Raw genomic sequence first — 13,903 nt, 5'->3', positions numbered from 1 at the left:
GAGGGGGTGGCCGTCCCTCAGCTCCCGGCGGCCGCTCCCCGGGGATTACCGGCCGGCCCAGGGTAACACGGCGGCCGAGGGCTGCCTCGCACCCTGCCTTCGCTGTCCTGGGGGAGGGAACGGCTCCTACAGCCGACATGAAACCCTGCGGTTTCTGTGTGGAGTGAAAGGTCTCCTGAAGCCTAGGTTTGGTTAAAGCTTTTGTAAATAATGTTACGCTATACATACTTTGTTTAAAAATCTTAAGAGAAATTGTAGTACTAAGTACTTAAAGCAGGGAAGCTGAGTCTTAGTCGGGTAATGAGTGTTATTTGGTACCTTGTGATTAGGCATGATTAGGTGATTGATGCCCTATTGTCTCAGTGTTTGTAATTCTTTCAGGCAGTAAATGTAACACTGTGACCTGGCATATAGGAAACTGGAGTTTAATTTTTCTTTCGGTGTGTAGCATTTGCTATTTGTATAGTGCTAATTTTCTTTCTTGGACCCTTCAGGGATATTGTCACAGGAATGTCACTTTGAGAAGTTCCACAGATTTGGAAGTTCTTATATTGCAGCTTCATATGTTAAGTTTTTGGAATCTGCCGGTGCCCGAGTTGTGCCAATAAGGTAGATCTTTATATCCTTACAAGTGGGTAATAATTGTTTAACATAAGGGTATCATCTTAGACGCACAGAAAGCAGTTGTGCTGCTTTTCTGAGTGTTTAGAGCTCCTCAAAGACTATTTGAAGATGCCACAATTTGCAGGGAGTTTTAAAAATCAGAATAAAAGCAGACTGGAAAGTGTAATTTTTATTATCTTTTCTTATGATAATCTTTATTTGAAAAATACTCTTTTTTTACCTGTAAAACTACCCTCCGTAGTTTGCATCCATGGTTTTTGAAGTTAGCTATATTCAGTCTAATGTGTAGTGCCCCACAAACACACATAGATATCTAGATACCTGTATACATACTATCTTTTGTCACATTCTGTAGTCCTAGAATTCAAGTAATGGAGGGAGGCTGTTGGTGCTCCTTGAAGAAACCAAAGTCCAGTTCTGCTCAAACTATGCGTCACTAACTTCATGTGTTGTTGTATTTTGGTTGTTGGGTAAAAAGTAGCAGAGTAAGTAACAGAACTGACAATAATTCGTAGCCAACAGCTGTTGCTCATAGTAAATGCACTGAAATCAGATGTTAAAATGATAATCGTCAGATCTTAATAATGATACTAATGCAGCTGCAGAAAATTACCCTAGGGTGTATCTACACAATCCAGTAAGAGCACCAGTTAAGTGCCTGAATTAGAAGCCAGTGTTGCTCACGTAGTTGATGGAGCTTTCAGAACATTTGCTGACCAGAAGCTTCATCAGTGAATGGAGGCTTCTAATTCTGGCAACTAAGTTAGATGCAACAAAGCTGGATGCTTTGAATATACCCAGTGTATCAGTTCTGCAGGGGTGTAGCCATCATACTGGTTTGCTGATGCTTTGCTGATGCTGAGGTCTTTCTCATCTTTCCACCTCTCAACTACATCTTTGCTGAAGAATGGGTGTGACCCACTGTTTGCAGCTCTGCCCTTCTTGGAGTCAACTGGAAACCGGAGTTGCCGGTCTGCAGGAAATAACCACCATGCCATTCGTGTAAATGTTAAATTTAACGAGTGTCTGCAAAGGTGTCTCAGAGTACCTAATCCTGAACTGTATCTGACAGGGCCCTATTTTCAGTCTTGGGGATTGAGTTGTTTCAAGTGAAATGTGTCATTTGATTTGGGCCCATTTTATTCTGTTTAAAGCATGCTTTCTACATATTTTCTGTCTCATGTTTATGTTCAATAACAATGATATTTTTGTGGTTAAATATGTATATTTCATATGTATTCTGTAACTATTTTCTTGGTGTTTCAGATTAAATCTTTCAGATGAAGAATATGATAAAATATTCCACTCTATTAATGGGTAAGTTTTGAGCACTGCTTTTCTGTTGAAGACGTGATAGTTCTGGTTTTGAGCTCTGCTGTATTCCCAAGAACACTTTCTTGAGAAGTTGTGCTGAGCGCTGCAGACATGTAAATACATTCTAAGACAGAGCGCTGTTTCACCCAATGTCGCTCTGCTGCCTTTCCTTCCTTGAGCACGTCAGATAATCTGCAACAGTACCAAGGCTCATCTTGGCATTCTCCTGTGCTTGTCTGCAGGCAGGCAGAAGTGGCGTTATAGTGGTTAACAATTTTACAAGTGAAATAGCCCACTTCCTCTTTGCTAATTTTTTCCTCTTCCTTGTTTCAGTGATCACCTTAATTTTGATATTTAATAGCACTTGCTGGGTGTTTCATGCCTGTTCCTACCCTTTCTTCCCTCTTCCAGTCCTCTCCATATCTCCTCTATCATAAAAGTTTTTGATTTCCAGTCTCTTCTACCCTTTTCTCTATGGGTGCTTTCTCTCTTGCTGCTTGAACGGCCCGTCTTGTCTGTCGTGATTCTGTGGCTTAGGTCTTTGTTAGACAAACATTCTAACTTTTCAGCTGATCTATGGCAACAGTCCACCCATGTGTTCTTCCTACATTTTAAATGTGGTATAATGTCATCTAATTGAACACATTTTAATTGTGGACTAGGCAAAGTCAAAATCTTTTATGTTTGCCTTGTGCTAAAAGTGCACTTTGGAAGACTTAGATCAGCTGATGCTGTACTTCAAAGGCTTGATTGTATGTGAGCCCATGGCATGTGATTGGGCTACTTGTAGTCATGAGATGAGTATCTTAAACCATGAATACTTTTGTTAAGCTTATGCATATACTAGAATGTTAATCAAATTGTATAGAACTTGCAGATTTAGACCTGTGGGTGTCTGAGGAGAGCATTGTCCTCTTATGCTCCACAGCATGCCCTGTACACTAAGACATGGGTCTTTACAGTCTTGCGGTATAAGCAAGTATAAGACAGTGACACTTTCTCCCCTGTGGCTCCTCATGTTGGAGACAAAATGAATCATTTCATCCCTTTGTCATGGCTGCCAGCCTCTCTTTGGTTGCCAGAAGGACTTTCACCAGTGGAGTCTCCCATTCTTTCTACCTCGCCACCCACCTCGATGCAGAAGAGGGTGTTAGGCAAAAAGATCCAGTTTCCTTATCCTTCTGTCTTTGCAATGACGGGCAGTTGGGTTTGTGCTATATAGATGAGTAAGGATGGTCTATATTTCTTCTTGTTGCCCTCCACTGTCAGCTAATGGCTTCCACAGCATAGCTGTGTATAAATAACAAGTAAGATCTCTGGAGGGAAGGACTTTCCATTCTGTGGAAACTTAGAATAAGAAAGAGATACATTGATCTTTCGTGTTGTAAGACCTTGGCTCCAGGTTCTTTGCAGTTGGAAATTATTTATTATTAAATGCGACTTTCTTAAAATCATAAAATTCTGTCTCTACTATAGTAAATTTTATGAATATAGCAATGTACTGTTGAGATAGCCTTTGAAATTCACAGGGAACGTCATCAGCTCTAACCAGTTAGAGATACTGGAATACAGGTAGTTGCATTTCAATCTGCTTATGACAATATCAAGCCATTATCATTGCTACTTAATGGGTTACTTCCTTTTTGTATTAGCAGAAATGACAATTGTTTTTCCTAATTAGTATTGGCCAGTTTTTGGTTTGAACAAAAGGAACAGGTAAAGTGAATTTTCCACTGCTTCCAGGTAAGGATTGCCTTATTTGTCTAACTAGATCTCTGTAGAAATCTAAAATCTGGCCTGTTTTGAAAATACCTTCAGCTGTATTCATTTTCTATATTGGCATGGAGAGTAATCTAATTTATATTTTTGTGAATACTGCTCTACTTTTCCACCAAATACCTGGTGGCTTTTGCATGATCCTGTGCATCAGTCACTGTAAAATAAACCTGGTCACAAGGGTTTAAACGCACACTCGCTTTGCAGATGCTTTGGATCAGTTGTTTCTAGCTGCTTGTTAGTATCTCACTGATACAGGTTGCTATTTCCAGAGCACGGAAATGTAGAGGAAATCCTTCAGCCATTTTGGTAAAAAATCAGCAACTGATGAATGTGGCTTGAATAAATCTAACTGAGGTTCTGCTGCAGTAGGTTAGGGAGCGCTCACGTGTTCAGTTCTGTCGGTTCTGCGGGTACTGTTCCGGTTACAGCCAGAAGAGACTTCCTTTATTTCATGTTACTGTCTCTGGTACTTGATTACTTTCCATGTCATTGTGTGTATATGTGAAATCTCTGCTAGACTGTATTGAGTCATCTTCTTTTGTGGTATTTGAGTTTGGGGAGCCACGCAGAGAATTGCTATTGCTGATAATTTTTTGTGGTGGAAAACAATGGTGCACTCTTTCTTTGAAATTGTCTCTGAGATTGCTTTGTCTTCTTTGTCTATATTAGATCCTGTGTGATCAAAGGTTATGGCCAAATGTACTTTTTTTTCCCTTTTAATGGGAACTTTTTGATCTATGTTGTCTGCCTGAAGAAGGTCCCTCTGCCAAGGCCACAATTCTTCTTTACTGAAATTGAACAGGATGAATTAAGATTGGAGCCAGGATTTTAAAGTGGTAGGGAGAGCCAGCTAAGAGTCAGGACAGGATTTGACGGAGTCATGGCACGCAACCCTTTTGTGTACCAGCTGAAATTTGTATGCTTTGTGTATTTTCTGTTTACTCTCCTCTTCCTTACGTTGCACAAGGCTCAGTCACTGCTTTGTGATAATAACCATTCTTCAGTAGAAGAACACTGAGATTTAGGATATGGTTCAGTCAAAGACTTAGACATCTAAACTTAGCTGTCTGCATGTGTGCTAGCTGTCTAAACTCACATAATTAATTGAGTGCTAGTCAGTACAGCCAGTGGAGCCTACAGGGCTGTTCAACCTACCAACCAGTTAGGTGTCTGCTCTAGAAAACCTATTCGAGTCTCCATTGAGTTTTCTGACTAGATCCCTGCTGTCCGTAATGGAAGCTTAGATGCCTATCTATAGATGTCTGAAATGTAGGTGTCTTAACCTAGACCTGAATCCTACCCTTAAAATCACTGTCAGACCTTTCTCTGTGTAGATTGTCCAGGTTTTAGTTTGATCACCGTTGCTAATCAGATTCTTGGATGTTGCCTTTCAGGGTACTTTTTCCAGGAGGTGGTGTGGATCTTAAGACTTCAGAATATTCCAGGGTTGCTAAGATATTTTACCGCAAGGCATTAGAGGTAATTACTAAGGAACAGTCTGTTCTTGTTATTGTCACTGTTCAGAGATCAAAATGACAGGGAGGCTCATATTTTCATAGTTTTCCATTGGCATTGAGCGTGTTAACTGTAAGCCCCATAATAAGTAGCTCATTGCTGTCTTCTGTGTAAAAAAATCATTTAATAGCTTAAGATTCAGACTTCTGACATCCTCTGCTGTTACATGTTGTGTCATGGTCTTAAACTCCCAAGTTCTTCAGGTGAGAACAGTATCATTTATTCATTGTACCTGGGGCTTTATGGCTGTGTGGAACTTGCAATAAAGTAACAATAATGCCTTCCAAAAGTGCAGGATATCCATTGACATTAAATGTTAAACAAAGATATACATAAATGTAATAATTTGTAGAAGTCTTATGACTAAAGTTTAGACTTGGAAGGAATTCTAGAGAGACTCTTAAATAAACCAATTTACAATAATATAACATTAAGGCCTCCCTTTGCATATATGTTATAGCTAGTGAAACATCTTTATTCTCGCTTATCTCTAAGTAGATTTAAATGTATCTTTGAAGGTGCAGATGAGGAATCTACATTAGCACGTTATACCATTTTACCTATTTCTTTGCATTGGTAACTGTAAATATAGCAGATTTTTGAAGTAAACACTAGCTTAATTTATAACACGAAAAAAGGTGGGAAGAACACTTGAAAGGTTATATTAATTACTTTTTAATATTTGTATGATCATTAGCTTTATTAAGAAAAGATTGAGTTTCTGGGAAGGCTGTTTCTTTCAAAGAACATCAGGAAGGCTCTGAATCCTTACTGAAGATTTAATTTTCTTAGAGCACAAGAGGTGGGTTTTTTCAGATAGTAATCAACACATTTTGAAGTAAAATTTGCATTGTGGAAAGGCATGGAGATTCACTAAGCTTTATATACAATCCCTATGATTTGTTAAGAATCTTCTGTATTCAAATTGATTAAAAAATGTAAATTTTCTTCCTTTTTTCCTCTTTACTGGATTTATTTTATTTTCAGCTAACATTGATTAACATTGTCACAGAAGTCATACTTTGGAAAACTTTGCCCAATTCTAGAGGCAGTTATGGGTAGTGCTTAAACTGTTACCATGGTAGAAGCATTTATTGGCAGCGAGGAATTCCTCTTGTACCCTTGCTGCTGGCTTTCAACAGCAGGCAAGGAAAGCGAAGGCAGTGGCATTCACAGGACCAGTCAGCTGCTGCAACTTAGTAATTGAGCTTCCTACTCTTCAATCCCCATGATACCAATGTTGTTACTCTTTTGTCTATCTTTATTTGTGGTGATTGTTAGTCTGTCGGCTTAAACTGAATCTTGCAAAGACAATCTCACTTTTATGTGAGGCAATTAATCTCATTTGTCTCTTTGAAACTGCTCACGGTATGAAGTGCAGCTGGTGTCTTGGTATTCAGAATTGGGATAAGGGTTTCTTGTGGATTGCAGTACAATTACGAATTCTGTTGACATTTCGCAATGATTAACTGAATTGCATGTGTCATAATTTTATGATCAGAGAGGCAGGTTTATTAGGTGGTATGTGTACTTCAGGTGAGTGAAAGGCAGAAAATAATTTTCAGTTCATCATAGGTAACCCTTACTAATAAGTCGGGGTTTTTTTCTGTGCTATTTGTGATGATTGTGTGTTTTGATTTTCATCTTTTGAGACTTAATTAGCGCTATAAAATATTGGTAGTTTTACTAATGTAAGGTAAGCTACAATAGTCAAGAGTATATTAGCAGGTACAGAGTTGACTGAATTTTATGTTTTTTTAAAATATATGAGGGGCTCCTTTTCATTTTCAGATGTTCACAATGAGAAATTACTTGGTCTGGTTCTGCTTTAATATGAATAGAGGATGTGAAATACTAATCCCCATCCAAGTCAATAGAATTTTACTAGCTAGGCAAAAACCTAAATGAAATGCTGTTTTCCAGCTTTTAAATTAGTTTTTAAAATGTGATGTCTTGGGTGTTGTTTAATATATGCTTAGCCTCCAGACTAATGTTTATTTAGAAGGAGGGGAGGGTGGGTACAAAATGTTTACAGTTCAGTTGTAATTGTTCTTAAACTGTAGTCTATTTTCTGTCTTTAGTGGTTTTATTCCTCACTGAAATGAAAGAGAGCGGAGTTGCAAGTCCTGTGTCTAGCCATGCATGACGGGTGGTCATGAAGACTGTGCAGTACTGTTAGTCTTCTTCCTGTAAATCTTCCATGTTTTGCTCTGAGAAGTAGTAGTTATATGGGCTTTTATTACCATATTATCAGTAATGCAGTAGGGTAACATTTTTATTCTAAGCCTGTAATTTCATCTTTCTCAAAAATGGCTTTTGAGCAGCAGCTCTTCAGGGGTGGATGTGTGGTATGGTATGCATAACTTAAAAATGTTTAGAAACAAGTTAAGAAATACTACTCAGATTTCACAAAAACAGGAGTTCTGAAACATCCCAGTCTCTAACATGTGCTATCAGGAATAAACCATACAAAAATGCAGATTTCCACTGTGTGTATGCACTGTGCTTAGTTAAGCGACAGGAAGCTAGCTGTGTTCTCTTTTTGCTTTTCTTTTCTCCCTTTTGCTTTCTTCTCTTGTTTTTGCACTTACCTGACAATTTTTATTCTTTTGAAAATGATTGTCACTTTTTTATGTTGCTTAAACTCACAATTTATCTTTCTGGAACACAGGTCCAAACCTGCTAGTTAAACAAGTGTATAAGTATGTCACTTAAGGCCGTAGCCATGCTGGTGACAGGATTTATGTTTTCTTAATACAGGTGGGTGGGCATAGGCATACGGACATTGCATAGTGCCCTGGCTATGTGGTCATAACGCGCTTCATATAAAAGTATGAATTGTAATGAATAGGCTTTCCCTCAAAATGGTGACAGATTGGTTTGTGTCCCTTCTTATGATTGCCTTTTTTATAGAAACGTTGCCATTTTGTGGTTTCTGTTTAGGCTGCTCTCAACATTACTTATTCGTAGAACAGAACAGTCAAATTAATATCAACATTAGGCTCAGTTTGCTGCTTCAACAGGCATGTGTATATCCCCTAGCCTTCATATTTTAGGAGAAAAACTAAGGGAGTCTGTGTTTATTGCAATTGTAATTGAACTGTTACAATTCCACTGGTAGCAATTTGTACTACTGTAGTAGTTTTACTTCTCACCTACACAAGAGAAAGTGAAAAGAGTAGGAAGTTCTCTTCAGTCTTCTTTCTGTAAATTTTCAGTACTTTTTCCTGATGTTGTTGCTTCTTATTTTGAAGGCTAACGATAAAGGAGATTATTTCCCAGTATGGGGAACATGTCTTGGACACGAAGAGCTTACGTATCTCACAAGTGGCGAGGTTTTACTTGTTAATACCAAGACAGATGGTTTTGCACTCCCTTTGAACTTTACCTCAGGTGAAAAATCTGTTACGTCTTGTGTCTTAGTTTTGCTGAGAGGTGTTGTGTTTTGTTTGTGATAAATATGCAGGGGTGAATGTTTGGGAGGTTTCTGATGATTATCTTGTTAAATTCTTTCTTATTAAATTGCCATGACTGCAACTCTATCACTTCTAAAGCAGAGATGTGAGCACAAGCCATTTGAAACCAACAGCAGTCAGCAAAAACCACAGTTGTAGCTCGTTGAGTCATTTGATAATTTGGACCTGCAAAAATAATGTGGGTTTAGGTCCCTTTTTGTTACAGAGTTGAACAAAATTCATGGGTCCAAAACCTATCGAACTCGGAGAGCAGGTAATTTTAAATTTTTCAAATTGCATCTTTCCTAATGATGAATATTAGCATTGCTGTCCCACTTGTACAGCATTGAAATCAAAGACATCCCTTAAGATAGAGCTGTGCTACTCAGCAATACTGGTAAAATGTGGCCTCTCTTGATATTTTATCCTTTAATTTGCGAGTAATCCATCTACGACCATGTAGCATTCACAAATTCTGTCATTTATGCTCATTGTGAATAGAAATGTCGCTGAAATGAGTGGTAAAGAATGATGCTTATTTTAGTGAGAACTTAGGTAGCAAAGTTGGGTTCTCTATGGATCAAGACTGGAGGACAGTGGTAACAGCATATTGGAAACCTGTTGTAGTTATTTCACTGATTTTCCTTGCAGCATATTCTAAAATCGTAAAGCTATACTACAGAAAAAAGTTTACTTTAATGCAGTATTTGATTAAATTTGTCTCCTGTTCAGTATTAGTCCATCTGTTAGCAGCTTGGGTAATGGACAATATCCTTTTTTCATTTTTCTTTGTAATAGCTGCAAAAGACAGTAGATTATTCAAGAATTTTCCTGATGATGTATTATATGCATTTGCTACTGAGCCGTTGACATCAAACTTTCATAAGTGGAGCCTCTCCATGGAGGTATTTGATCATTTTATTTCCTGAACACAAATGCATGTGCTCTGTTAAAACTAGAAATAAATGAGCAAATAACACATCTTTTTTTCCCCCCTCCTTATCACAGAATTTCACAAAGAATGAAAAGCTTCGTAATTTCTATAATGTTCTGACCACTAACACGGATGATGAAGTGGAGTTTATATCTACCATGGAAGGTAGGGAAATTAATTTCCTTTGTAAACTGTAATTGTAACAAACTAGTTCTTTAGAGGTGTTGTGGCATTGATGTTAATTTGTACTGCAAGCTTGCTGTTAGAGTAGCAGAGTGAGCATCAGCCCTGCCAGTGTGCTCTGGCTGTGAGGAACATAATCTGTTTGCAGGGAGATATTTTATCTTTTGAATACATACATGTGAGCCTAATTACTTCTCTCACCTGCTGTTCCCCCTCCAGATATGCTGTTACACTTTAGCACTGGAATATTCGAATGCTGTGATGTGAAGTGTACAGCACTCATCCTGTAATAGTTTAATCCCTCCGCAGTGCAATGTGCCTCTGTTGCACCTTGCTTTCTGTCTGTCTGCTTATGCTTGCATTCTTGCGATGCTCTGTGTCTGTTTGCTGTACGGGAAGAACAATTCAGGGTACTGAGGTGACAGCAACATCCTTCATTACTTCAGCAGCAATACTGGTAATTGCCCTCCTCCAGAAACCTTTTGCATTACTTATCTTGTGTTGCGTATGTGTTGCACCAGGCTTGCTCAGCTCAAGAAACAAGTTAGCTCTTTAGGGATTGGTTTATCTTGATCAGTACACTACTAGCAGCTCTACAGTAAGGCCCAGCTGTCGGCCCATGGGATTCTTCTGTATGGCAAACCAGCTGTCCTCCAGAAGAGAAGAATAGCAGTTTGATCGAAAACCTGATTAGGCTAATGACAGACATCTTCTGTGCCTGCAAGCGGTTTATCACAGAGCAGTCATCAGCTGCTGTGCTGCTATTCTCTGTAAGAGGGTTAAGGACTGGCCTCCCCCTGCGTGTATCAGGCCTGGCACAGAGCAGATGCGAGCTGCCCCTGGATTGACTGGGCCTTCAAGGAGATCCGAAGACTTGGACCTGTCCCATGGAACTGCCAGGGATCTCCCATGTATCTGTGAATATTTTATGTTGAGTGATGCTGGCAGTAGATAGGAAGTTTTGAGACTGATACATATATATATAAAAATTCTGAAATGAATAATCAAAACAGTTATGTTCAGAAATCTTGCATGGAATGAGACCCTTCTTTTACAATACCCGTTTTTTTTTTCCTTCACTTCTACTGTGACTTTAACAGTTTCAACTTGCTGTTTAAGCTTTTGTGAAACTGTTGATAAGTGAGGTATTTTTGTAGCTTATCCTTTGAGTTTCTTGTGCAGTAAGGCTAAGCGCGTAATTCTTAAGGCATAGACCTTGCTTATGGGTTTGTGTTTGTTGCAGCGTATAAATATCCAATTTATGGCGTCCAGTGGCATCCAGAGAAAAATCCTTTTGAGTGGAAGAATTCACCAGGCATTCCACATTCCCCATCAGCTGTAAGAGCAGCATATTATATAGCTGACTTCTTCATTAATGAAGGTAAAAAGTTTATTATCTATAAATGTCATTTTTTAGAGTGAAGCATTAGTGAAAATCTTTGAAGACGACAGACCTCCTTTTCAGCTGTCAAAGTGCAGTACCTCTTACTGCTTTCTGAGAAGATTACTCTGCAATCTTTATAGGCTTATAAAAAACCAAGGGATACTAGAAATAGAATGGCTTAGTAGAAGTGACATCAAAAGGCCAGGCATTCCACAAACTTTTCAGTAGACTGGCTCAAAAGCATTGTTTGTGCTGTGACTTTCTACCATTTCACAGGTAAACACAAAGACAATGAAATAAAAAAAAATACTCCATTTGTAATTCCAGAGCTTTCTTCAGTTCCAAACTGAGTTACAGTCATTCAATGTATTCTCAGTTTTGCTTGCAAAATACATGCCGCAAGATTATAAATACTGCTTGGGCAGTTTATGGATGTATCAAAGGGATGCAATATGGTGCCCAACAGTTATATACTGTCGACAGCACAAGAAGTTTTTGAATTTTACAGAGCTTCTAATTTGTTTGTTTATACCCTAAGAAGCTGGAAGTAACTAATGTGTAAAACTTTGATAATTTATGACACTTCTGGTCTATTTGCTCTAAATAAGCAGGATATAAATACAGGAGTATCTGAAGGGATCAAACTTACTTTATTCCTTTATTTATACTTACTAAACCATTCTGCTGAAATATCATTTTCATATTTTAAATTGACTATTTATGAAATTGTCTTACCTGATCGATTTGGACTATGAAGAGCATAATCAATAACCTAATTGAGTTTGGTCTCTAGATTTGATCTCTAATCAAGAGAGTCACCTAATCAGAGAAAGCAGACAGTGATTTAAAGAAATGCAACTTGTGCTGATGTGGTCAGTGAGAGTGTAGAAATAAATGTTGTGCTTCGTACAAGTTCAAGGCTCTTTTTTGCATAATGTAGTCGTGCTCCCCTTTGCGAAAAGGTAGCAAATTCACGTAAAATTCCTTGTCAGTATCCATAAGCTTCCTGTATTTTAAGAATTTTGATAGGGTGTACTTATGGGAGACGAAGACAAAAATAAAGGGGAAAATAGGAGAAAGTATAGTATGAGTCTGTTTTTTCTTCTGTAGTCTAATACTAGAATGCAGCATGATTTCTAGTTTTGTTTGCTACACTCTCGTTCTCTAGTATGTGTCTGCACACTGTATTACAGGCAGAAGTAAGCTTGCTCAGGCCATTATCCAAGTAAATGTGGCAAAATAAGTTGCCAGGTCTGCTTGTAAGTCCTGTTGAGACACAGTTATTACAGGCAGAAGTAAGCTTGCTCAGGCTATTATCCAAGTAAATGTGGCAAAATAAGTGCCAGCTCTGCTTGTAAGTCCTGTTGAGACACAGCGCATGTGAGTTCTTTTGTATATGTGTACATATGCAATGAGCTTGTGCATAGTGCCACACAGGTGTGTCACTAGCTTTTGGATCTGTTGACCTTCAATTCTAGTAGAACAAACTTGTGTCAGCCAGCTGTATGTGTCTACCCCCATCTCATATACCAAATTACGAGTTATTCTTCATTACCTCCCCAATCTGTATACAGTTGCTCCTAGTGAATACTTCATATCATAACATTGCAACGGGTAATTGATATTTTTAGCTAATGTAATGTCTTCCTTAACTTTGAAAATAAACCACAGGGTGAAAAATGTAAACTGTTTTCAGCTGGCAAAAATATACTTAATAACTAAACCATTCTACTCAAATATCATTTTCATATCCATCCATCGTTAATTTTAACTTGTGTAGAGGTGCCAACATGATAGACAAGGATTCAGTTTTCATTTTCCTCACCAGTACAGTCCATGCTAACACTGCAATTTTTCGTAGGCTGATACTCTGATGCATTTCTTTCAGTATTACAAGTACTGGTATCTCTGGTAGATACTGCCAGTATCTCATGGATAAATATTTTTGTGCAGTCTTGACTTTAAATTAATAATTAAATTTCTCCCTCTCCAGTAACAAAACATGCTGTAACCAGCTTTCTGAAGATGTAATTCCATTTGCTGTTATGCTACACAGAATAACTTACTTTGCCAAGGAGGTGTGGTGGGTTGACTCTGGCTGGACACCAGGTGCCCACCAAAGCCACTCTATCACTCCCCTCCTCAGCTGGACAGGGGAGAGAAATTATAATGAAAGGCTCGTGGGTCGAGATAAGGACAGGGAGATCACTCACCAGTTATTGCCATGGGCAAAACAGACTCGACTTGGGGAAATTAGTTTAATTTTATTAGCAATCAAATCAGAGTAGGATAATGAGAAATAAAACCAAATCTTAAAACACCTGCCCCCCACCCCTCCCTTCTTCCCGGGCTCAACTTTACTCCCAAATTCTCTACCTCCTCCCCCTCAGTGGCACAGGGGGACAGGGAATGGGGGTTGCCTTTTATTTCATCACCCTTTGTCCCTGCCTCTCCTTCCTCTTCAGGAGGAGGACTCCTCACACTCTTCCTCTGCTCCAGCACTGGGGTCTGTCCCATGGGAGACAGTCCTCCGCAAAATTCTCAAATGTGAGCCCTTCCCACAGGCTACAGTTCCTCATGAACTGCTCCAGCCTGGGTCCCTTAACGGGGTGCAGTCCTTCAGGAACAGACTTTTCCAGCGTGGGTCCCCTGTGGGGTCACAAGTCCTGCCAGCAAACCTGCTCCAGCGTGGGCTTCTCTCTCCACGGGGCCCCA

At 38.9% G+C, this 13,903-nt stretch overlaps 1 protein-coding gene across 1 annotated transcript in view; it reads left to right on the top strand.

Annotated features, from left to right (window-relative positions):
- Positions 1-481: 481 nt before the first annotated feature.
- The window catches only part of GGH (gamma-glutamyl hydrolase (conjugase, folylpolygammaglutamyl hydrolase)), a gene marked incomplete at its 5' end in the record, with an annotated part of 14,298 nt that continues 876 nt past the window's right edge, over positions 482-13,903 (top strand). The window contains 7 exons of the mRNA XM_009586550.1: positions 482-609; positions 1,891-1,941; positions 5,112-5,196; positions 8,487-8,625; positions 9,486-9,592; positions 9,696-9,786; positions 11,048-11,185. Of these exons, the coding sequence (XP_009584845.1) occupies positions 482-609; positions 1,891-1,941; positions 5,112-5,196; positions 8,487-8,625; positions 9,486-9,592; positions 9,696-9,786; positions 11,048-11,185 (739 nt within the window). The remainder of the gene's footprint in view (positions 610-1,890; positions 1,942-5,111; positions 5,197-8,486; positions 8,626-9,485; positions 9,593-9,695; positions 9,787-11,047; positions 11,186-13,903) is intronic.

This window comes from Fulmarus glacialis, unplaced genomic scaffold (genome assembly GCF_000690835.1).
Source record: "Fulmarus glacialis isolate BGI_N327 unplaced genomic scaffold, ASM69083v1 scaffold16351, whole genome shotgun sequence".
NCBI lineage: Eukaryota > Metazoa > Chordata > Aves > Procellariiformes > Procellariidae > Fulmarus > Fulmarus glacialis.
Note: the sequence above shows the minus strand (reverse complement) of the source record. Positions and strands in the feature narration are given on the sequence as shown.